Genomic DNA, 25,236 nt, shown 5'->3' on the forward strand with positions numbered 1-25,236 from the left:
CCAAACTGAGCAATCGGGGGAGAAGGGCCTTGGTCAGGGATGTGACCAAGAACCCGATGGTCACTCTGACAGAGCTCCAGAGTTCCTCTGTGGAGATGGGAGAACCTTCCAGAAGGACAACCATCTCTGCAGCACTACACCAAATCAGGCCTTTATGGTAGATTGGCCAGACGGAAGCCACTCCTCAGTAAAACACACATGACAGCCCGCTTGGAGTTTGCCAAAAGGCACCTAAAGACTCAGACCATGAGAAACAACATTCTCTGGTCTGATGAAACCAAGATTGAACTCTTCGGCCTGAATGCCAAGTGTCACATTTGGAGGAAACCTTGCACCATCCCTACGGTGAAGCATGGTGGTGGCAGCATCATGCTGTGGGGATGTTTTTCAGCAGCAGGGACTGGGAGTCAGGATCGAGGGAAAGATGAGTGGAGCAAAGTACAGAGAGATCCTTGATGAAAACCTGCTCCAGAGTGCTCAGGACCTCAGACTGGGGGTGAAGGTTCACCTTCCAACAGGACAACGACCCTAAGCACACAGCCAAGACAATGCAGGAGTGGCTTTGGGACAAGTCTCTGAATGTCCTTGAGTGGCCCAGCCAGAGCCCGGACTTGAACCCGATCGAACATCTCTCGAGAGACCTGAAAATAGCTGTGCAGCGACGCTCCCCATCCAACATGACAGAGCTTGAGAGGATCTGCAGAGAAGAATAGGAGAAACTCCCCAAATACAGGTGTGCCAAGCTTGTAGCGTCATACCCAAGAAGACTCGATGCTTTAGTCACTGCCAAAGGTGCTTCAACAAAGTACTAAGGGTCTGAATACTTCTGTAAAATGTGATATCAGTTATTTTTTTATACATTTGCTAAAATCTGTTTTTGCTTTGTCATTATGGGGTATTGTGTGTAGATTGAGGATAAAATATTTAGATTTTAGAATAAGGCTGTAACGTAACAAAATGTGGAAAAAGTCAAGGGGTCTGAATACTTTCTGAAGGCACTGTATGTGTCTAGAAAGAAAGTGTTAGCACACCAGAACGTTACAAGCTGAAGCTGAACAGTCTCAAACATTTCATACAGTAGTTCAATATAGAAACCAAAGTTGCTTATGCTCTGCATACACATAGCTCTGACCATCGCTAAACAAAAGCTCAACTAGAGGCAATTAATTTCCTCTCACATGTACAATATATCAAACACACCATATGCTGACAATCATATACTGCGGACAGTAAAACGTAATTTTTTCAGAGCAAGAAAACTCCTCTGTGTTTATCACAAAGATAAGCGTAGTTGAACGATTAGTTATTTGGGGCTTCATGGGAGTAAGTCATCTTAAAAAAGGCCCAGTGCAGTCAAAATTGTGTTTTATATCATACGCAGCTGATGAAAGTCCTATCAAAATTCTTGCTTGAAAGTTTTTTGCAACAAAAGCTATTTTTGCCCAATTTAATTGAAGTATATTACAGTAAGTACAGTTGTTACCCAGAAATGACTTGATATAAAAACTGCTCCATTGGACGTTTAATACTGACATGTGGGACCCATGGAATTACAAACTGACCCTTAGCATTTAAACGTATTGAACTATGGTATCTTTTACACTTCTAACTCAGTATTGGTGACCTACCAACAATCTGTTTTCATGGAACTGTAGTCATGCATATATACTGGTACCATAAATTCATGAAACTTTCCCTGGAAAAAAATCTCTGTTTTGACCAATATCAGTAACAGAAAAAAAAAATTATATACAGAAATAGGTGCTCATTCAATTGTACCAGATTGTCAGGCTGAGCAGAGAATTCACACATGCCCCTTACTCCAATGAGTCAGACAAATAGTTCATAAGATTAGGTCTAGGTAGTTTGCAGAACCATTTACACATCAAGAAGAAGAAAAAACAAATCAAAAATGCAATAAAAAGGTATTACACATACACGCAAAGGGGACATGATCTTACTAAACCCTTACCTTCCAAAATTCATCAGTAATAGGACAATTGTTTCACTACTTTCACTGTTAAGGTACAGTAACAGTTTAGCAAACAAACATTCCTCTGTAGTGCAAACTATCGAGCAGTCGGTTCTAATAATGTCTGTTCCATAACTTTGAACTTTGTTCTCAGGAAGAAATACATTATTTCAGTCATATGCAGATAGTTCTAGGTGGCACAAGAAAACACGCGCTTAAAATGTATGTTTTTTTTTTTTTTTATAAGGGCATATTAACATGGACGGGTGGAGGGGAACTGCAATGCAAGTGAAAAAACATCAAGCATAGTTAGAGGATTTTTGCAGTTACCATAAGACACCTTGTGGACAGGAAGACACTGGTAATCTTCAGAAGGCTGTTAGAAGTGTCGTGACCTGGCAGTTTAAAAACACACACTGAAAAGGCGTGACCGACAAAAGTGGGAACCTCAGTTTTGCAGAGCAAAACATCAATCCCAAAAATGTGAAAAAGAGACCACAAGAACCCTTAAATCCAGTTGTCTGTGAAAGTCAATATGCCAGGGCATTCAGCTCAAAAGTGTGTTCAAGTTCCTGATATCACAGTGAGTTTAATTATAGATTATCTTCTTTCTGTTGTATAAAATAATTAACTATAGGTATGTATTTATGTAGCTAAGCCTTTACAGCAAGATATTTCAGTGCTGATGTGACCAGATAAGGGACCCAAACAAGGTGGCTGGAAGAAACTAGTAGACATGGTGGATGGAGGGAGAAACAATGCTTTGGCAACATCTCTATAGGGGTAGTATTTTGGCTCAGTCTCACTAGTTGGTGAAGCAGCTAGTTAGCAAAAGGAGGCATGAGGATGTTTGCTGTCTAGCACAAGTGTCGCAAGGCAGTAAGTCCCAATGGCAATTCTCCCGGCAGCAAAAGCGGAGTACTTTCTCCGAAGGGCTCAAACGCTTGTTGGTACAGTCCATGCTTCTCATGACAATTCTGTTATCAATGACCAGTCTGTGAGGAACGAGTACTGAATATCTTCAACACATGTATATTCCAGTTTCATTATATCCCATCAACCCTTGTGTCCAAAAGCTTGAGAGTTTAGAGGGTTGTTGTATGTGAGCAGGTGCAGGTTAAATCAAACTCCCCACCCCTGCTAAATAGACATGGTCCCTTAGGCATAGATCTGCCCAGGGCGAGTGTTGTCCCCAAGGCGGTCCTGGCTGGGCTGGTGCTTGGTGTCGTTGGACTTTATGACACTGGCGTAGTCGAAGATCCCTACCTCCAGGTTCTTAGCCCTAAGGGCTGCAGTATGAAGTTTCTCCAGAAAGTCAGGCATACCTATGAGGGAGGAGGGCAACAGTTGATAACCAGGAACGAGGATAACATACAACCACAGGGAAAACCATATGATAGCAGTGAAGACTGTAGACCACAATGACCTACTGTTTTTGTTTTACTTTTAAAAGGGTTTAATTGAATAGGCCCGAAGGTGACTTTCCATCCAGATAACAAAAGTAAAATCAGACCATGAAGCAAAGCACTGAGCTACAATACCAACAGATCCAGTTCGTTGGTCATGTTGAAATCAGCCAATTACTATAGCCCAGCTACCTCAGGCTAAAAATAAAATGATCCCTCGCCCATTGAGTTACGTCTCAATAATTGTGCATAGTCAGTGGCTGCATTTGATGGAAAGATCAGGATTTGATTGTTACTTTTGTGCCCTACTGCCCTTCAGTGAAGCACTTCTGTGTCGCTTCAGATAAAAAATGTTTTTATTGTTGATATTCCAACAATGACTACATTCAGTTTACACCTAGGGATAATCATTAAGCTTAGTGAAGAGAAACAAGGAGAACGAGAGCTCACCACTGGACACCATCCAGCTCACACAGTAGCGGGGAAAGGCGGTCTGAGGGTCGTCGCTGTAGGTCAGAAGGTAGTCAAAGCCATTCTGTGGGACAGGACGACATGACAAGGTCAGATACTGTAATCCAACATGCACACAAACAGCATAGAACTAAAATCTTGCCCTATGGTGACATTATCTATGTTTTATGATATTCACCTCATCGAAGGTCTTGTGAGGGCGGATGACCATCTTGGACTGGTATGAGTGGACTCTGACGTAGTCCTGAGTTTCTGGGACTCCAGGATGCTGAACCGCTCTAAAATGGCACAAAAAAAGGATGGGAGAGGAGAGAGCAAAACAAAAAAGATTCCAAGCAACAACAAAAATAAACACAAAAAATATGAAACGTAGAGCTGGGTGATATGGCCAAAATATCACAGTAGTTTGTGACAACACATACATTCTAAGTGATTTCAATGAGTCTCTCCATTCTGATTGTTTTATATTGTTCAATTCAACCCAAAATAATTTCCTGCACTCATGAGAATTTCCACACTGCCACGTAGGACTGCACAATATGGGCAAAAATAACTAGGCCTTATTTTTAACCAAATGTTACAATTGCGATTTGACTTGCGATTTAGATGAAAACACTTGGGTGAACTGTTGGACTCATGTAAATAGACTTCATTCTAATTCTATAGTTAGAATATAAATAACAGTAGGCAATTTTAATACAGTGTTGTTAGACATGACAACGAATGAAAATGCCAGGACAGAGTTATTGTGACAGGGTAGGAAACAAAGTGATGGTCAGTGTTTCCTAGGGGACCCTATAATCTTTGGCTAAATTAAATGTTTATTCATGTAGCCAACATGAATGCTTTGCCTATTCCTCTCTGATTTAGAAGATACCGTTGCACAAACATGCTGATTTAAGCCTACACCAGCACTGGTATCAGGCTGTATTAGCTAGCTACTTTTGTGCTGACTCAGTACATTTATTAGCATTAGCGGCTAACATGATTTAGCTAAAACTTGCTAAGAAAAAGACAAATTAGTGTAATTAGATAACGCTTGTGGATTTATATTAAGAAGCAAAATGGAAACATCGTTGTCATCAACATTGTTGCATTGACCATGAAGACTGAATGCAAGTGTCTCGTGGTCAAGGAACAACAAATGCGCTCCTTGAATGACGGGGCGGGGCTAGGTCTGTGTGGAAAGAGGCATGGCGAGAGAGCAGAGAGGTATGACTCAAGTAGCGGTGTAAACTATAAAAATTGACATTACACACACAGCATATCACATTTAATAAACCAAACATTCAAAATACTGTTATAGAAGGTAAAGTAAAAACCCATAATGCAAACGTTTTTGAATTAGGGCTGTCAAAGTTAACACGTTAGTTAAGTTGACAGTAACGCCATACCTTTGACGCATTTAATCACATCAATTTTTTCACCCAAAAGTCTGTTCCGCACAGACCCTTTTGAGCGCAACACGTTCTTGTCCACTCAGTCAGCAGCTAGAAGTCGCTCTTGTGATGCTAAAACATCCACTATGCTAAAATGACCAGATTTTGTAGATTCGTGGAAATAAAAAAACATGTCATGGAACAATATTCCATTTTTCCTAGCCCTTTCAAATACTTGTATAGGGCTAATTGGGGACATTGTCGGGATAGGCCACCAAAATTGGGGACGTCTGTTCACTCTACACTATGCAACACATTTGAAGGAAAACGTACAGAAAGTTCAACCATAAACACATTCCCAGGCGTTTCTTTAGATAACAGAAAAAACATTTGCACAGAAGTAGCTAGCTAGTTAAAGGGATACTTCAGGATTTTGGCAATGAAGACAAACTTCTTACTTCCCAAGACTCAGATGAACTCGTGGATACCATTTGTATGTTTCTGCGTACAGTTTGAAGGAAGTTGCTAACTAGTGTTTGTGCAATTGCTAACTAGCATTAGCACAATGACTGGAATTCTATGGTAACTGCCAGTAGATACCATAGACTTTGTCATTGCGCTAACGCTAGTTAGCATTGACTCGCAAAACTACCTCATTTCCTTCATACTGGATGCAAAGACATAAAAATGGTATCCATGAGTTAATCTGACTCCGGGGAAGAAGATAAAGGGCTTCATTGCCAAAATCCCAAAGTATCCCTTTAATTTAATGTTAGCTAACCAAATGAGAACATTTAGAATGCCATGCATGGCTGAATGCCTCTAGATTCAACTCAATAATTTTACACAGTTATAGTTCTCAGATCAAAAGATTTAAGCAATTTATCCCAATTCGCAAGTAGGTAGAAGCTTGACTAGTTCATGTTGGAAGAACAGATTAGAAGTAGCCTAGGCTAGATTTAACATAAACCTGGATGATGTTATGGTCTTAGAATTTAGTTCATTTGGGGCTTTATTCCCCTATAAATCAAAATATATTATACCTACAACCCAATGTGGTTTAAATGGAAACATCTTTAATTAGGGTCATATTTCAACAATAAATTAAAAAAAATGATTAATTGTAGTTACCAACAGAAAACAATGCGATTAACTTGATTCATTATTTTAAATTGTTTGACAGCCCTAATTTCAATAGAACTATTTGACATGAAGTCACTCACCTGGAGATCAGGACCATCAGATTATTCTCCACATCAACGTCATAGCGACGCACATAAACATAGTCTCTCGAGTACATGGGATACTGTGGGAAGATAATACAACAAATAAAAAATCCAACAAATGTAGGATAACTAGTTGTTGCCATCTGTGGACTATGACACAGCCCTTATTTCAGGGAAACATTGCTTTCTCGTCATAAAATATAATACTGTATGCTTGCATACATCTGTAATAATCAACTCGAGAACACATGAGCAAGGCAAAAACATGCAGCACTCAGTATATAAATGTTACATTGTAACAGAGAAACCACTGAGGAAACGAAAGCATATCTTTGATAAGAACGAGTTCTGCATTTCTAGTGTGCAAGTTGGCAGGGGGAACTTACAGGGAAATGTGTGGCCCAGTGCACAACCTCTGAGCCGGTGTTGACGTCCCTGTCCACCACCTCCAGCTTAAGAACTAGAGCATCCCACTTTTTCCTGTACTCTGTGTCCAACTGCGGCAAAGGGCAGAGCGTGAGACGAGAGGAACAGATGCTTAATTTAGCACACACGCAACACCTAGAGCTACATATCTCCACACAAACCTTACACTCCACCAAGGGCATTTGGGTAAACAGACATGTACAAAACGAGCTAAGTACAAAGATAAGCACAGACACGCAAAGAGAGCGTATGAACATTCAGGACATCTGGTGCTGAATGTACACAAAACCACTTGCACATATTCTACAGAATAATTTCTTAACAGGTTCATTAGCTAGGTTTCCATCCAATTGGCAACAGATTTTTCATGTGAATGTTAAAATCAGCATAAAAACAATTTGCACATTTTCCCTAAGTTTCCATTAAATTGACTTGTTGGGGATAAAAGGGTGTGTGATGTAGTGCACATAAACACCTTTTACCGAATAAAAAAAGACAAATGCAATGAGTTTCCATAGCATTTAACTCTACCGATGGTTTGCTCACAAATAAATGGTGCGTTATATAGCGAGTTCCCCCACTCTGGTATTGGCACATGCGCTCTCGTCAATAGCTTGCAGATACAGTGAGATTATTAAGGACAAAAAAGTGATATTATTTTTTATTTGTCAAATGGCAGCCAAGCATCAATGATCACGTCACCAGAATAAGACCCTTCATATTTATTGGAAAGAAGCATCAAGCTCATAACCTTGCACTTTCACCACCCTGTGAAGTTCATCATTTTTTCATCTGTACCCTAATAAACTACATGCTTTCCCGAAAAGTCGTAGTGGGAGGACCACAAAACATGTCATTGCGTGACTAAGTTTACTTCGATTAAAGCGTTTCCACTGACATGGAAACCTGGTTAGTGAAAGCACAGGTTTCCTCTTGCACACAAATGTTTTGTTTTTTGTATTCAAAATTAACTATTACACCAAGTCAAGACAGTTAGCATAAAATAAACTAGCTTAGTACCTGAACATTGAAGAACTGTCTGGGGGTGACATCGTTGTAAGAACCCAAAACTGTGAAAAGATTAGAGGGAAAAGTGTGTTGAGTGTTAATGATGACATGATGATCATGGCAATAAGAAGAGGGAAAAGAGTGCAAATGTACATCAAAAAGGTTGATGAAATTATGACATGCCATATAATCAAATAGAAAAAGGTATTTGGAAAGTATTATGACCCCTTGACTTTTTCCATATTTTGTTAACGTCTACACACAATACCCCATAATGACAAAGCAAATACTTTTTGCAATTTAATTATTTTTTAAACTGAAACATTTACATAAGTATTCAGACCCTTTACTCAGTACTTTGTTGAAGCACCTTAGGCAGTGATTACAGCCTCGAGTCTTCTTGGGTATGGCGCTACAAGCTTGTCACACCTGTATTTGGGGAGTTTCTCCTATTCTTCTCTGCAGATCCTCTCAAGTTCGGTCAGGTTGGATGGGGAGCATCACTGCCCAGCAATTTTCATGTCTCTCCAGAGATGTTCGATCAGGTTCAAGTCCGGGCTCTGGCTGGGCCACTCAGAGACTTGTCCCGAAGCCACTCCTGCGTTGTCTTGGCTGTGTGCTTAGTGTCGTTGTCCTGTTGGAAGGTGAACCTTTGCCCCAGTCTGAGGTCCTGAGCAGGTTTTCATCAAGGATATCTCTGTAATTTGCTCTGTTCAACTTTCCCTTGATCCTGACTAGTCTCCCAGTCCCTGCTGCTGAAAAACATCACCACAGCATGATGCCACCACCATGCTTCACCGTAGGGATGGTGCCAGATTTCCTCCATTCAGGTCAAAGAGTTCAATCTTGGTTTCTTCAGACCAGAGAATCTTGTTTGTCATGGTCTGAGAGTCCTTTCGGTGCCTTTTGTCAAACTCAAAGCGGGCTGTCGTGCCTTTTACTGAGGAGTTGCTTCCGTCTGGCCACTTTACCATAAAGTCCTAATTGGTGGAGTGCTGCAGAGATTATTGTCTTTCTGGAAGGTTATCCCATCTCCACAGAAAACTCTAGAGCTCTGTCAGAATGACCATCGGGTTCTTGGTCACCACCCTGACCAAGGCTCTTCTCCCCAGATTGCTCAGTTTGGCCGGGCGGCCAGCTCTAGGAAGAGTCTTAGTGATTCCAAACTTCTTCCATTTAAGAATGGAGGCCACTGGACCTTCAATGTTAGACATTTTCTGGTACCCTTCCCCAGATCTGTGCCTCGACACAATCCTGTCTCGGAGCTCTACGGACAATTCCTTCGACCTCATGGCTTGGTTTTTGCTCTGACATGCACGGTCAACTGTGGGACCTTTTTAAGACATTCCAAATCATGTCCAATCAATTGAATTTACCACAGGTGGACTCCAATCAAGTTATAGAAACATCAAGGATGGTCCTCTGTAGCTCAGCTGGTAGAGCACGGCGCTTGTAACGCCAAGGTAGTGGGTTCGATCCCCGGGACCACCCATACACAAAAAATGTATGCACGCATGACTGTAAGTCGCTTTGGATAAAAGCGTCTGCTAAATGGCATATTATTATTATTATTATTATTATCAATGGAAACATGATGCACCGGAGCTCAATTTCAAGTTTCATAGCAAAGGGTCTGAATACTTATTTAAATAAAGGTATAATTTTTGTATCTTTGTTTTTTTTGCAAACATTTCTAAACACCTGTTTTCGCTTTGTCATTATGGGGTATTGTGTGTAGATTGACGAGGAAATGTTTTTATTTAATCAATTTTAGATTAAGGCTGTACCATAACAAAATGTGGAAAAGGTGAAGGGGTCTGAATACTTTCCAAATGCACTGTATACTGCATGTTCTGGGTATCAACAAGTGACAATGCAGGCTGACCTCTGTATTCCCACAAGTGGCTTCCCTCAATGGACCGCCTCCACACTTTGAAGTTATTCTTCTCCATGACAACCTCCCAGCCAGTCTCCACCTGCCCTGCAGCCTTCTCCTTTTCTGAAGATGCACTCAGATTCTTCACCTTCTCCAAAGCTTGGAGCTCTAGTCCACATCTGGGGAAGTGTACAGGGATAGAGATCTTACCACAAGCGACATACCACGGTACCAACACGTCATGATACCAACATTTTAGAATACCGTAGTACCATTTGTCATTACGGATCCCCATTAGCGACTGCCAAGGCAGCAGCTACTCTTCTTGGGGTCCAACCACAATTTACATGCAATAAAACAATACATAACACCTTATTACACACTAGTCTACCATAACATATTAACAATAAAATCAATGGTACAGCAAAATAACAATATTAAAATGTGTGTGATGAGAGTGCGTGTTAGCATGTGTTTGCGAATGCTGTGTGTGTGTGTGTGTGTGTGTGTGTGTGTGTGTGTGTCTCTCTTCACAGTCCGCGCTGTTCCAGAAAGTGTAGTTTTATCTGTTTTTTTAAATCTGATTTTACTGCTTGACTAAGTTACATGATGTGGAATAGAGTTCCATGTGGTCATGGCTCTATGTAGTACTGTGCGTTTCCCATAGTCTGTTCTGGACTTGGGGACTGTGAAGAGACCTCTGGTGGCATGTCTCGTCGGGTATGCATGGGTGTCCGAGCTGTGTGCCAGCATTCCAAACAGACAGCTGTCTACACCTCTTTAAAAAAAAAAAAAAAGTAGTGATTAAGTCACTCTCCTCCACTTTGAGCCATGAGAGATTGACATGCATATTATTAATGTTTGCTCTCTGTGTACATCCGAGGGCCAGCCGTGCTGCCCTGTTCTGAGCCAACTGCAATTTTCCCAAGTCCCTCCTTGTGGCACCTGACCACACTACTAAACAGTAGTCTAGGTGTGACAAAACTAGGGCCTGTAGGACCTGCCTTGTTGATAGTGCTGTTAAGAATGCAGAGCAGCGCTTTATTATGGACAGACTTCTCCCCATCCTAGCTACTGTTGTATCAATACATTTTCACCATTATATGTAATAATATGTTTCCAATCCAGGGTTACTCCAAGCAGTTTAGTCACCTCAACTTGCTCAATTTCCACATTATTCATTACGAGATGTAGTTGAGGTTTAGGGTTTAGTGAATGATTTGACCCAAATACAATGCTTTTAGTTTTGGAAATATTTAGGACTAACATTTCCTTGCCACCCATTCCGAAACTAACTGCAACTCTTAAGTGTTGCAGTTATTTAAGTTGCTGTAGCAGCTGACGTGTATAGCGTTGAGTCATCCGCATACATAGACACACTGGCTTTAGTATAGATGGAAAAAAGTAAGGGGCCTAAACAGCTTCCCTGGGGAATTCCTGATTTTACCTGGATTATGTTGGAGAGGCTTCCATTAAAGAACACCCTCTGTGTTCTGTTACTTGTCTAACTCTTTATCCACATTATAGCAGGGGGTGTAAAGCCATAACACATACGTTTTTCCAGCAGCAAACTATGATCGATAATGTCAAAAGCCGCACTGAAGTCTAACAAAACAGCCCCCACAATCTTTTTCATACATTTCTCTCAGCCCATCAGTCATTTGTGTAAGTGCTGTGGTTGTTGAATGTCCTTCTCTATAAGCATGCTGAAAGTTTGTTGTCAATTTGTGTACTGTAAAATAGCATCGTATCTGGTCAAACCCTATTTTTTCCCCAATCGTTTACTAAGGGTTGGTAACAGGCTAATTGGTTGGCTATTTGAGCCAGTAAAGGTGGCTTTACTATTCTTAGGTAGTGGAATGACTTTTGCTTCCCTCCAAGCCTTGGGGCACATACATTCTAGTAGGCTTAAATTGAAAATATGGCAAATAGGAGTGGCAATATAGTCCGCTATTATCCTCAGAAATTTTCCATCCAAGTTGTCAGAGACCTGTGGCTTGTCATTGTTAATAGACCATTTTTTCACCTCTTTCACACTCACTTTTATAATTTGGTCAGATATACTTGGATGTGTAGTGTCAGCAATTGTTGCTGGCATGTCATGCCTAAGTTTGCTAATCTTGCCAATTAAAAAAATAAAGTAGTTGGCAATATCAGTTGGTTTTGTGATGAATGAGCCATCTGATTCAATGAATGATGGAGCTGAGTTTGCCTTTTTTCCCTAAATGTAATTTAAGGTGCTCCAAAACTTTTTACTATCATTCTTTAATGTAATTTATCCTTGTTTCATAATGTTGTTTCTTCTTTTTATTCAGTTTAGTCACATTTCTCAATTTGCAATTCGTTTGCCAATCGGTTGTGCAGCCAGACTTATTTGCCTTATCCCTCTCAACCATACATTTTTTCAATTCCTCATCAATCCATGGGGATTTAAGTCTTTACAGTCATTTTCTTAAATTGGGTGCATGCTTATTAGTAACTGGAATTAGCAATTTCATAAATGCGTCAAGTGCAGTGTCTGTCTGCTCCTCATTACACACCACGGACCAACATTCTTTACATCAACAACATAGGAATCACTAGAAAACTTCTTGTATGACCTCTTATACATATATATTAGGCCCAGCCTTTGGAACTTTGGTTTTCCTAGATATGGCTACTATATTGTGATCACTACATCCAATGGATTTGGATACTGCTTTCAAACAAATCTCTGCAGCATTAGTAAAGATATGATCAATACATGTTGATGATTTAATTCCTGTACTGTTTGTAACTACCCTGGTAGGTTGACTGATAACCTGAACCAGGTTGCAGGCACTGGTTACAGTTTGAAGCTTTCTCTTGAGTGGGCAGCCTGATGAAAGCCAGTCAATATTTAAAATCACACAGAAAGTATACCTCTCTATTGACATCACATACATTATCAAGCATTTCACACGTTATCCAGATACTGACTGTTAGCACTTGGTTGTCTATAGCAGCTTCCCACCAGAATTGGCTTTAGGTGAGGCAGATGAACCTGTATCCATATTACTTCAACAGTATTTAACATGAGATCCTCTCAGGAATGTGGTTCTGAATATAAAAACAGCAACACCTCCACCATTGGCATTTCTATATTTTCTGTAAATGTTATAACCTTGTATTGCTACCACTGTATCCTCAAAGGTATTATCTAAGTAAGTTTCAGAGATAGTCAGAATATGAATGTCATCTGTTACTAGCTAATTATTGATTTCATGAACCTTGTTTCTTAAGCTCATATGTTAACGTGGGCTATTTTAAGCACTTTTCTTCTGTGATGCTTACTTGTTTTTATTGCTTTACTGGGAAGCTTAGCAGCAGTAGATGTGGTCATGTTATTTATGTTAGTGCAGGGTGAGCTGCACACAGTGGCCTTCCTCCTCGGGCACACCGGCTCAGTGCTAACAGTATAAATCTGGTTCTTAGGCACATGATTACTGCATACAATAGCTGTAGGATCAGCAGAGGCATTCAGGACAGTTAGAGGGACATAAATTAGGTTACTTATATTGTGTCTACCGATGCCCCTGTTGTAATGTCTTAGAGTCCCCGTGCCCAAGGACTCTAAGATAACCTGCCTAAATGACTACCGACCCGTAGCACTGACGTCTGTAGCCATGAAGTGCTTTGAAAGGCTGGTCATGGCTCACATCAACAGCATTATCCCAGAAACCATAGACCCACTCCAATTTGCATACCACCCCAACAGATCCACAGATGATGCAATCTCTATTGCACTCCACACTGCCCTTTCCCACCTGGACAAGAGGAACACCTACGTGAGAATGCTATTCATTGACTACAGCTCAGCATTCAACACCATAGTGCCCTCTAAGCTCATCACTAAGCTAAGGATCCTGGGACTAAACACCTCCCTCTGCAACTGGATCCTGGACTTCCTGACGGGCCGCCCCCAGGTGGTAAGGGTAGGTAACAACACATCTGCGACACTGATCCTCAACACGGGGGCCCCTCAGGGGTGCGTGCTCAGTCCCCTCCTGTACTCTCTGTTCACCCATGACGGCATGGCCAGGCACGACTCCAACACCATCATTAAGTTTGCCGACAACACAACAGTGGTAGGCCTGATCACCGACAATGATGAGACAGCCTATAGGGAGGAGGTCAGAGATCTGGCCGTGTGGTGCCAGGACAACAACCTCTCCCTCAACGTGACCAAGACAAAGGAGATGATTGTGGACTACAGGAAAAAAAAAGAGGACTGAGCACGCCCCCATTCTCATCGACGGGGCTGTAGTGGAACAGGTTGAGAGCTTCAAGTTCCTTGGTGTCCACATCACCAACGAACTATCATGGTCCAAACACACCAAGACAGTCGTGAAGAGGGCACGACCAAGCCTATTCCCCCTCAGGAGACTGAAAAGATTTGGCATGGGTCCTCAGATCCTCAAAAAATTCTTCAGAGCCTCAAAAAAATTCTACAGCTGCACCATCGAGAGCATCCTGACTGGTTGCATCACCGCCTGGTATGGCAACTGCTTGGCCTCCGACCGCAAGGCACTACAGAGGGTAGTGCGTACGGCCCAGTACATCACTGGGGCCAAGCTTCCTGCCATCCAGGACCTCTATACCAGGCGGTGTCAGAGGAAGGCCCTCAAAATTGTCAAAGACTCCAGCCACCCTAGTCATAGACTGTTCTCTCTGCTACCGCACGGCAAGCGGTACCGGAGTGCCAAGTCTAGGTCCAAAATACTTCTCAACAGCTTCTACCCCCAAGCCATAAGACTCCTGAACAGTCTGTTTTGTTTTTGAACGTATGAATCATGGGGGGAAGTACTGCTCGCATAAGGCTTTTTGGTAAATATGCAAATTGTATTAAGAATATGAGCAGTAGTAATTAATGTGTTAGATTACATTTTTTAAGTGAAAGTGTATGTGTGGTATAAGGCAGTATGTAGAGGCGGCCTGTCTATCAAACTAGTGACCTATAACAAGCTGCAAAAATGTGCACACCCTAATATCAAGGCTTCTACTGACTGATATGAAGACAGGATATAGTAGCATACGGTGTCGCACCTAACAATGTTGCTAAGACTTTCTTCCCAAAGGGTGAAGGCTTCTCTGCCAAACCTAGCAGGAGAATCTGGGCATTGTATGCACCTGGGAGACTGGCGGTAAAGGATTAAAGAAGTCAGATGGACAAAACCTAGGTGGGGAGGTCAGTACTAGGTTTTGCTGGCTATCTCGATGGAGGGGAAAGTAAGAGCGAGAGATACCTGCATCTATTTGTCCCACTGTAGGAGTATTCCAAATCAGAGGAGGAAGATGGCGTCGCCACTGCGGAGCATTGTTTTCTTTTGTGTCTGTGTTTTTGCAGCAGGGACTCACAACTTCCCTATTGGTACGCTGCAAGGAGGACACACTCCACAGAGCGATGTTGATAAATGGAGAAGAATTCTGCATGATCCTAGACCATAGTGAAGGAAGAAGGGTCAGATCTAAAAAGGACCATACATCGTCACCCAGTCTACACCAACGGATGTATGGATAGAGGGGAGATCGACCTGGTATCATCTAAACCGATGCAACAGAGTACTACGAGGAAACCGACGACCTAGAGATGAGGGAGCTGAGGATGCTGGAGCTGACGAGGATCAGGTGATGGGAGACGATGGCAAGAGGAATTCTACTGATGAGCTACGTGTGATGGCTGATTCCCTCGGAGGAGGGACAGACCTACAAGACCTCCAAGATCTTCCAGAATTTCAAGAATCACATCATTCATTTATCTGTATTTGGAGGGTTTACCTAACAGAAATTGGGAAGTATATTAGTATTGGTATTAAGAATAATTGGTAAAACATAATTATTTGTCAAATAAGTCAATGCTTATATGGTTTCTTGGATTAGAAATGAAATCAACTCAACTTATGTTTAGTCTTTTATTGAGGTAAATACAGATGGTGTCTTGATGCATAGCATGGATAATTTGGCATAGAATGGTGTGAACCTTAAAAATAAATAATCTCTGAACCGGCTGAAGATGAATATCGGAGGCGTTGAAGACGTTCCTAAACAGCACCACTTCTACCTGCAACCGGTGTACAACAGCCAATCGAAGCTTTCAACTGATTTTCTCATGTTTTTATATCGAGAGAGTGGGACAGGAGTCCACCATTGAGTGAGAATGGAGAAAGATCGGTTCAAATACAACATTTCTCATGTTGTTGGTATAATGGTTGGCAAATGGACAAGACAATGGGGTGTAGAGATAGATGGTGGTGACTGAGACATTGAAGTTGGGATATTGTCATGGGCAATGCATTTTGAGCTATGAAGATGTCTGAAGAACATAATGAAGAGACGCCAGAAGATTTAAGTGCCGGAGAAAAAAGGGGATGCTTAGCTGTGGTAATAAAAACATTGATTTATCTAAATTTGATAATTTGGGTAAGAGGTATATACACTGCTAAATTAATAGTATTAATAATGCATTGAGATAATGATCTGTAGTTATTCTCAGGATGAGGAATGTCATAATAGAATTATGGATATTTATACTGTATGTTAATACAAGTGTACATTGTGACAGTTGTAATGGGTGATAAAGTTGAGGGTTTTAGTTTTTGAGTGATAGGACCAAATGTGAATCACTAAGAATTGTCATTTGTAAGTCGCTCTGGGTAAGAGCATCTGCTAAATGATGTAAATGTAAAGTACAACATGATTCTCCCCCTATAATCACATACATTCCCCCTTTATCTACTATAATAGCATCCAATGCTATGCGATTATCAATTGCATAGTGTCCCATGAGTGACATTTCAGACCCAATTGCTTGGATATTCAAGACTGTTAATAGTTACAATATTCAACTCTGTTCAACCCTGACTCTGTTCCCCTAATATGCCTGGGGAGAGATACACATGCTTGCCATCAGAATTGGAAGGTATTGGGAATTTAACTAAAGCTATGGGAAATATTAGAGACATACAGAAAGGTATTAAGAGTACGAATAGAGATGCAAAGATTGTGGGGGAATATGGTAATTTAAACGCTGTTGAAGTCTAATGTTTTTAGTGATAATTCAATAGGAACATGGAAAGCAAGACTGAAGTTATTTTTATTGGGATATATTCATTTGAATATAATTTCCATGTAACTTACAAATTGTCATGAATCAAGAGGTTAGGAATTCATTTGTATGTTGTGTTTGGGTCAATTAATGTTATATTAATGGAATTCTTCTTGCAACAACAAAAATAAAGAAAATGAGGGATTGTTATAATGATTTGTGATGGGGAGGGGGGGGGGGGGGGTCTTTAGTTAACAGCTGGTACACAATTCACTAATATTAAAAGGAAGTCTCGGTTCTGCTCGCCCAAGTTAGAATACCTCATGATAAGCTGTAGATCATCCTACTTACCAAGAGAGTTTTAATCTACACTGAACAACAATTTCATTTTACTGAGTTACAGTTCACAAGGAAATCAGTCAATTGAAATAAATTCATTAGGCCCTAATCTATGGATTTCACATGACTGGGAATACCGATATGCATCTGTTGGTCACAGGTACCTTAAAATTAAAAAAGGTAGGGATGTGGATCGGAAAACCAGGCAGTATCTGGTGCAACCACCATTTGCCTCATGCAGTGTGACACATCTCCTTCGCATAGAGTTGATCAGGCTGTTGATTGTGGCCTGTGGAATGTTGTCCCACTCTTCAATGGCTGTGCGAAGTTGCTGGATATTGGCGGAACTGGAACATGCTGTCGTACACGTTGATCCAGAGCATGGAAGGAGTGGGACATTTTCAGCTTCCAGGAATTGTGTACAGATCCTTGCGACATGGGGCCGTGCATTATCATGTTGAAACATGAGGTGAGGGCGGCGGATGAATGGCAATCTCACAGCATCTCTGTGTATTCAAATTGACAGCGATAAAATAGAATTGTATTCGTGGTCCGTAGCTTATGCATGCCCATACCATAACCCCACTATGGGGCACTCGGTTCACAACGTTGACATCAGCAAACCGCTCACCCACACGATGCCATACGTGGTCTGCGGTTGTGAGGCCGGTTGGACATATGGCCAAAATTCTCTAAAACGACGTTGGAGGCGATTTATGGAAGATAAATAAACATTCTAGTCTCTGGCAACAGCTCTGGAGGACATTCCTGCATTCAGCATGCCAATTGCACGCTCCCTCAACTTGAGACATCTGTGGCATTGTGTTGTATGACAAAACCGCACATTCATTTTCATCAGATGACAACAGAAGTGCAATGCTTTGTCTGGCAGTCACACAAGTAAATGAGTTTACAATGAAAAAAAGGTATATTTGCAAAAACGATGCATGGCTATCATAGTTCTGTATCACAGAAAGAATGTAGCCAGCTACATTTCCTAATGTTTTTCTTAAAGTTAATCTTGCATTTTACCGGAGAAAAGTAGGCTGGCTACACCGAAAACAGTAGCTACACTTACCTGTTGGTGAATTCTCATCTGATTGGAGAAGTGCAACTGAAGCACAAAAATAGTCTGTTCGTATTAGGTTTTTTTCTGCGTGGAAAAACGCAAAATTCTGCGTTAACTAGCAAGTTAAGCTTAGGGGTCGCGTTATCTAAGTAAGTGGCTGAATTAATAAGGTGACGGGGCATCATATTGCATTAGCTTTCTGCCGTGTTTGAGAAATCCAAGCCCTTTGGATGAGTTATGAGTCTTGATTTCCTTGCAGGTTTTTTTCTTCTCCTCTCCGTTCTCGGCTGTCTGCTGCTCCCCAATCTTCTCCAAGCATAGCAGGCAGGCCCGTTGCCCTAGCGACTCCACACAGAGAGTACGGTTCGTCCTACAGACAAGCATGTCAAAACTTTGTTCATTTGCACAATGTCGCTGGTTTACAGTCACTTTTAAATGTCACAACTCACCAAAAATGTACTACCTATACATGTATAACTTTGAGCTGGATTTGCCTTTTTTTGCAATTTCTTTGCGCTCGTTAGAATATTTACACTGAACAAAAATATAAAACGCAACATGTAGTGTTGGTCCCATGTTTCATGAGCTGAAATAAGATTCCAGAAAATGTTCCATACGCAAAAAAAAGCTTCTCTCTCAAATGTTGAACAAATGTGTTTACATCCCTGTTGGTCAACATTTCTCCTTTGCCAAGATAATCAATCCACCTGACAGGTGTGGCATATCAAGAAGCTGATTAACAGCATGATCATTACAGAGGTGCACCTTGTGCTGGGTATGGCAACTGCTTGGCATTCGACCGTAAGGCGCTACAGAGGGTAGTGCGTACAGACAAGTACATCACTGGGGCCGAGCTCCCTGCCATCCAGGATGTCTATACCAGGCGGTGTCAGAGGAAAGCCCTAAAATTTGTCAAGCACTCCAGACACCCAAGTCATACGGTTCTCTGCTACCGCATGTCAAGCGGTACTGGAGCGCCAAGTCTGGGACCAAAAGGCTCCTGAACAGCTTCTACCCCCAAACCATAAAACTGCTTAACAGTTAATCAAATGGCTACCCTGACTATTTGCATTGACCCCCTTTTTATTTGCACTGACTCTTGCACCGGCTCTATGAACACTCACTGGAGTTTACACATACAGTGGGGAGAATAAGTATTTGATACACTGCCGATTTTGCAGGTGTTCCTACTTACAAAGCATGTAGAGGTCTGTGATTTTTATCATAGGTACACTTCAACTGTGAGAGACGGAATCTAAAACAAAAATCCACAAAATCACTGTATGATTTGTAAGTAATTAATTTGCATTTTATTGCATGACATAAGTATTTGATACATCAGAAAAGCAGAACTTAATATTTGGTACAGAAACCTGTTTGCAATTACAGAGATCATACGTTTCCTGTAGGTCTTGACCAGGTTTGCACACACACTGCAGCAGGGATTTTGGCCCACTCCTCCATACAGACCTTCTCCAGATCCTTCAGGTTTCGGGGCTGTCGCTGGGCAATACGGACTTTCAGCTCCCTCCAAAGATTTTCTATTGGGTTCAGGTCTGGAGACTGGCTAGGCCACTCCAGGACCTTGAGATGCTTCTTACGGAGCCACTCCTTAGTTGCCCTGGCTGTGTGTGTCGGGTCGTTGTCATGCTGGAAGACCCAGCCACGACCCATCTTCAATGCTCTTACTGAGGGAAGGAGGTTGTTGGCCAAGATCTCACGATACATGGCCACACATCCATCCTCCCCTCAATACGGTGCTTTCGTCCTGTCCCCTTTGCAGAAAAGCATCCCTAAAGAATGATGTTTCCACCACCATGCTTCACGGTTGGGATGGTGTTCTTGGGGTTGTACTCATCCTTCTTCTTCCTCCAAATAAGGCAAGTGGAGTTGAGACAAAAATAGAGCTTTTTGGTCTAATCAGACCACATGACCTTCTCCCATTCTTCCTCTGGATCATCCAGATGGTCATTGGCAAACTTCAGACAAATACTTATGTCATGCAATAAAATGCAAACTAATTACTTAAAAATCATACAATGTGATTTTCTGGATTTTTGTTTTAGATTCCATCTCTCACAGTTGAAGTGTACCTATGATAAAAATGACAGACCTCTACATGCTTTGTAAGTAGGAAAACCTGCAAAATCGGCAGTGTATCAAATACTTGTTCTCCCCACTGTACATACTACATTGACACTCCAACACATACCTTTCAGAAAGTAATCACACCCTTGACTTTTTCCACTGTTACAGCCAGCATTTAAAATGTATTAATTTAGATTTTTTTTGTCACTGGCATACTCACAATACTCCATAATATCAAAGTGGAATTATGTTTATTGAAATGTTGAGTCAAGAATTATTCAACCCCTTTTATGGCAGGACTAAATACATTTAGGAGTAAACATTTACTTGACAAGTCACATAAAGTGCATGGACTGTGTGCAATAAGTGTTTAACATGATTTTTGAATGACTACCTCATCTCTGTCCCCCACAGATACAATTACCTGTAAGGTCCTGCAGTCGAGCAGTGAATTTCAAATACAGATTCAACCAAAGTCCAGGGAGGATTTCCAATGCCTCACAAAGGGCACCCATTGGTAGATGGGTAAAAAAATTGTCCTTTCTAACTCAGTTGCCAGATAGGAAGGAAACCGCTCAGGGATTTCACCATGAGGCCAAGTGACTTTAAAATAGTTACAGAGTTTAATGACTGTGATAGGAGAAACCTGAGGATGGATCAACAACATTGTAGTTACTCCACAATACTAACCTAATTGACAGTGAAAAGAAGAAAGCCTGTACAGAATAAAAAAAATATTCCAAAACATGCATCCTGTTTGCAACAAGGCACTAAAGTAATACTGCAAAAAATGTGGCAAAGAAATTAACTTTTTGTCCTGAATACAATCTTATGTTTGGGGCAAATCCAATACATTACTGAGTACCACTCTCCATATGTTCAAGCATAGTGGTGGCTACATCGTGCTATGGGTATGCTTGTAATCGTTAAGGACTGGGGAATTTTTCACGATAAAAAAAACAAAAACAGAATGGAGCTAATCACAGGCAAAATCCTAGAGGAAAACCTTGTTCCGTCTGCTTTCCACCAGACACTGGGAGAGGAATTCACTTTTCAGCAGGACAATAACCTAAAACACATTGCCAAATCTACACTGGAGTTACTTACCCAGAATACAATGAATGTTCCTGAGTGGCCCGATTTTACAGTTTTGACTTAAATCTACTTGAACATCTATGGTAAAAACCTGAAAATGGTTGTCTAGCAATGATCAACAACCAATTTGACAGAGCTTGAAGAATTTTGAAAATAATAAAATGGCTAAATGTTGCACAATCCAGGTGTGGAAAGCTCTTAAAAGACTTACCCAGAAAGACTCACAGCCGCAATCGTTGCCAAGGGTGCTTCTACAAAGTATTGAGTCAGGGGTGTGAATACATATACATTAGATCTGTATTTCATTTAATAGATTTGCTAAAATCTAAAAACATATTTTCACTTTGTCATTATGAGGTATTGTGTGTAGATGGGTGAGAATTTTTATTTAATCCATTTTGAATTCAGGCTGTAACAACAAAATGTGGAATAAATCAAAAGGGTATGCATACTTTCTGAAGGCACTGTAGACTACATACGCTCACACACGCATATTGACGCCACTCACACACGCTGCTGCTACGCTGTTTATTATATGTTGATTGCAGTGGAGGCTGCGGAGGGGAGGACGGCTCATAACGAGCCAATGGAATGGCATCTAACACATGGAAACCATGTTTGATGTATTTGATACCATTCCACTAATTCCACTCGGGCCATTACCCAAATTAAGGTGCCACCAACCTCCTGTGGTTGATTGCCTAGTCACTTTTACCCCTACCTACATGTACATAATTACCTCCACTACCACATACCCCTGCAAATTGACTCGGTACCGTTACTCCTTGTATATAGTGTTAGCCATTTTGTGTTACTATTTCCTTTTTTGTTAATTTCGCAATTTTTAACTCTGCATTGTTGGGAAAGGGCTTGTAAGTAAGCATTTCACGGTAAAGTATACACCTGTTGTAGTCAGCGCATAGGACAAATACAATTGTATTTGAAGCGAAGCATATTGCCCGCTTTCACCTTACAGGACAAGATTGAAGCAAAGGTAGGCCTAACATTCCACACCTGCATTAAACAATTGGGAAAAATCTGTGTACAATGTGGCACAGTACAATATGCACACGTTTAACATGATAAGCTGGGTGGTTCGAGCCCTGAATGTTGATTGCCTGACTGCCACACGGGTATGACATGTATTTTTACAGTTTTACGTTGATAACCAGTTTATAATAGCAATAAGGCACCTCGGGGGTTTGTGGTATATGGCCAATATACCACGGCTAAGGGCTGTATCCAGCAACTCCGCATTGCGTCGTGTTTAAGAACAGCCCTTGATGTGGTATTGTCCATACACCACACCGCCTCTGGCCTTAATGGTTAATTGTAAGTAACGTTAACAGCATGTACCTGTGTAGTTCTTCATCTCGAACCTTCTCGTCTTCCCACATGAATACACCAGCCAGTGCAGCCACAAGCTTCCCCGTGGAGGCGTGCTTGCTCTGGAGTCGACGCCATATGCTTCCTACCAGGGTCCACCTGGTTCGCTCCGAGTACAGGTTTGAGTAAAGCTCTCCAATCTGATAAGCGCGTCGAAGCCTCTGGCCGGTCACAAAGCTACAATGGTTGGCAAAAATTGACAGCAGGCCTTGCTTCTTCTTGTCAGACCGCACTTTTTCACTCGTGCCCACCCCCGATCTCTGGAGCCATGACAACAACAGGCCCATGCGTCGTCCCATCCATGAGGTGGTTTCGGATTTGCCCTTGCCGATTCCCTGTCTCAGTGAATTACTGCTTTGAAGCCTAACAGCACATACACTGATTTCACATAATGCTATAGGCCGCCGTTGTATAGACTGAAACATGCTGCAGGTTGTGCAAGAGCAAGTTCAACTAGAAGTGACCGTTAATTAAGGCAAGTCTTTGGATTGGAACACTCGTTACCAACAATGATGTGACGCTGTCAATATTGACGGCAAACTAACAACTAAGAATAATTTGCATAGCTATATTAAGCAAACCACACTGCCAAATATGCAGATTGCGCCAACGTTAGCTTGTTAGTTTACAGGCTTAAGGTGACAAAGTATCAAGGTCCCATGCTCATAATAAATGTATGACGTTAGCTTACTAGCTAACGTAAGCTACGCAAGACAAGAGCACGAGCCAAGCACTATCTACCATGGAACGGATCTTTACACAACAGTGGGCAGATAACGTACAGTTTTTGAATAGTCGTATAAACCGCTATTACTTTTAATTGTCCTCAATTCGGTTAAATTACTAGCTCACCAATTTCACGTTTTTCTTACACATCGCAGTCAGTCAACCTGATCCGTAGCTTTCACACCCCTCGGAAAGGACCCTCCTTATTTGGACAACACAATTCTTATTGGGCATTCATTATTGGGGTGCAATTTTCATTGGCAGAAGTCGGTGTCAATCTTTTGATTAGCCACTAGCAAGTTAAGTTGTGATCCTGACGTCATTCTGCCTTGAAGGACCACGATAAAGGTGAAAAGGAGTCTATGCAAATGCACAGTTGCATTAGCTCGGTAATCAGAAATAATGCTAAACGAAAAAAACGATACAGTTAAATCATTGAACAAATATTGTCAATATTGAAAGTGAAATATAATATGGACAGCAATTATCTTTGCAGTCAACGATGGATCAAATTGAAATGACAACCATTGTCCGCCAGGTGGTGCAGTACATTTCACTCTACTGCTCTTATGCAATGATGTACAGGGCTTTGTCCATACCGAAAATTCGCCTCTTCCTCTCTGGCCATACAAAAGAGGAAACGTATAGGTTTCCGTTAATTGTATACCTCAATGCTAGGTTCTTATATCATACTTTCTTTAGTGAAAAGGGATGAACAGCTATCCTTGAGATGAAAGTAGCTAAACTACACTACAAAGAAAAGTAGCTGACTACTTTGAAACAAGTGAGGTGGCTAAGCATAATAATTGTAGAAGGATTACTTTTATACTATCCCAGGTATTCCTTCAAGAGGTAGGGTTTCATGTGTCTCCGGAAGGTGGTCAGTGACTCCGCTGTCCTGGCGTCGTGAGGGAGCTTGTTCCACCATTGGGGTGCCAGAGCAGCGAACAGTTTTGTCTGGGATGAGCGGGAACTGTGCTTCCGCAGAGGTAGGGGGACCAGCAGGCCAGAGGTGGAAGAACGCAATGCCCTCGTTTGGGTGTATGGACTGATCAGAGCCTGAAGGTAAGGAGGTGCCGTTCCCCTCACAGCTCCGTAGGCAAGCACCATGGTCTTGTAGCAGATGCGAGATTCAACTGGAAGCCAGTGGAGTGTGCAGAGGAGCGGGGTGACCTGAGAGAACTTGGGAAGGTTGAACACCAGACGGACTGCAGCGGTCTGGATGAGTTGTAGGGGTTTAATGGCACAGGCAGGGAGCCCAGCCAACAGCGAGTTGCAGTAATCCAGACGGGAGATGACAAGTGCCTGGATTAGGACCTGTGCCGCTTCCTGTGTAAGGTAGGGTCGTACTCTGCGAATGTTGTAGAGCATGAAAATTCGCCTCTTCCTCTCGCTTGAAAACTATTACAGACTACAAAGGGAAGCACAGCCGCGAGCTGCCCAGTGACACAAGCCTACCAGACGAGCTAAACCACTTCTATGCTCGCTTCGAGGCAAGCAACACTGAAGCATGCATGAGAGCACCAGCTGTTCCGGACGACTATGTGATCACGCTCTCCGTAGCCGATGTGAGTAAGACTTTTAAGCAGGTCAACATTCACAAGGCCGCAGGGCCAGACGGATTACCAGGACGTGTACTCCGAGCATGTGCTGACCAACTGGCAAGTGTCTTCACTGACATTTTCAACATGTCCCTGACTGAGTCT

At 41.8% G+C, this 25,236-nt stretch overlaps 1 protein-coding gene across 1 annotated transcript; it reads right to left on the reverse strand.

Moving 5' to 3' along the window:
• Positions 1-1,440: 1,440 nt before the first annotated feature.
• LOC311100145 (stAR-related lipid transfer protein 7, mitochondrial-like) lies at positions 1,441-23,725 on the reverse strand. The gene is made up of 8 exons (XM_084140922.1): positions 22,775-23,725; positions 9,774-9,943; positions 7,901-7,950; positions 6,841-6,951; positions 6,452-6,534; positions 4,028-4,127; positions 3,829-3,913; positions 1,441-3,297 (listed from the first exon to the last, which is right to left on the reverse strand). The coding sequence occupies exons 1-8, from the start codon at positions 23,227-23,229 to the stop codon at positions 3,131-3,133; spliced, it is 1,221 nt and encodes a 406-aa protein (XP_083997048.1). The 5' UTR covers positions 23,230-23,725; the 3' UTR covers positions 1,441-3,130.
• Positions 23,726-25,236: the final 1,511 nt, after the last annotated feature.

Source organism: Coregonus lavaretus (assembly GCF_964263955.1).
Source record: "Coregonus lavaretus genome assembly, chromosome: 24".
Lineage (NCBI taxonomy): Eukaryota > Metazoa > Chordata > Actinopteri > Salmoniformes > Salmonidae > Coregonus > Coregonus lavaretus.

Excerpts from the sequence above, each read along its gene's own strand:
- LOC311100145 (XM_084140922.1), bottom strand. The coding sequence starts at position 23,229 with ATGTTTCAGTCTATACAACGGCGGCCTATAGCATTATGTGAAATCAGT. Across the intron at positions 6,952-7,900 it reads GACAGTTCTTCAATGTTCAG|TTGGACACAGAGTACAGGAA; the intron begins GTACTAAGCTAG and ends CCTTTGCCGCAG. Across the intron at positions 4,128-6,451 it reads CTGATGGTCCTGATCTCCAG|AGCGGTTCAGCATCCTGGAG; the intron begins GTGAGTGACTTC and ends GTGCCATTTTAG.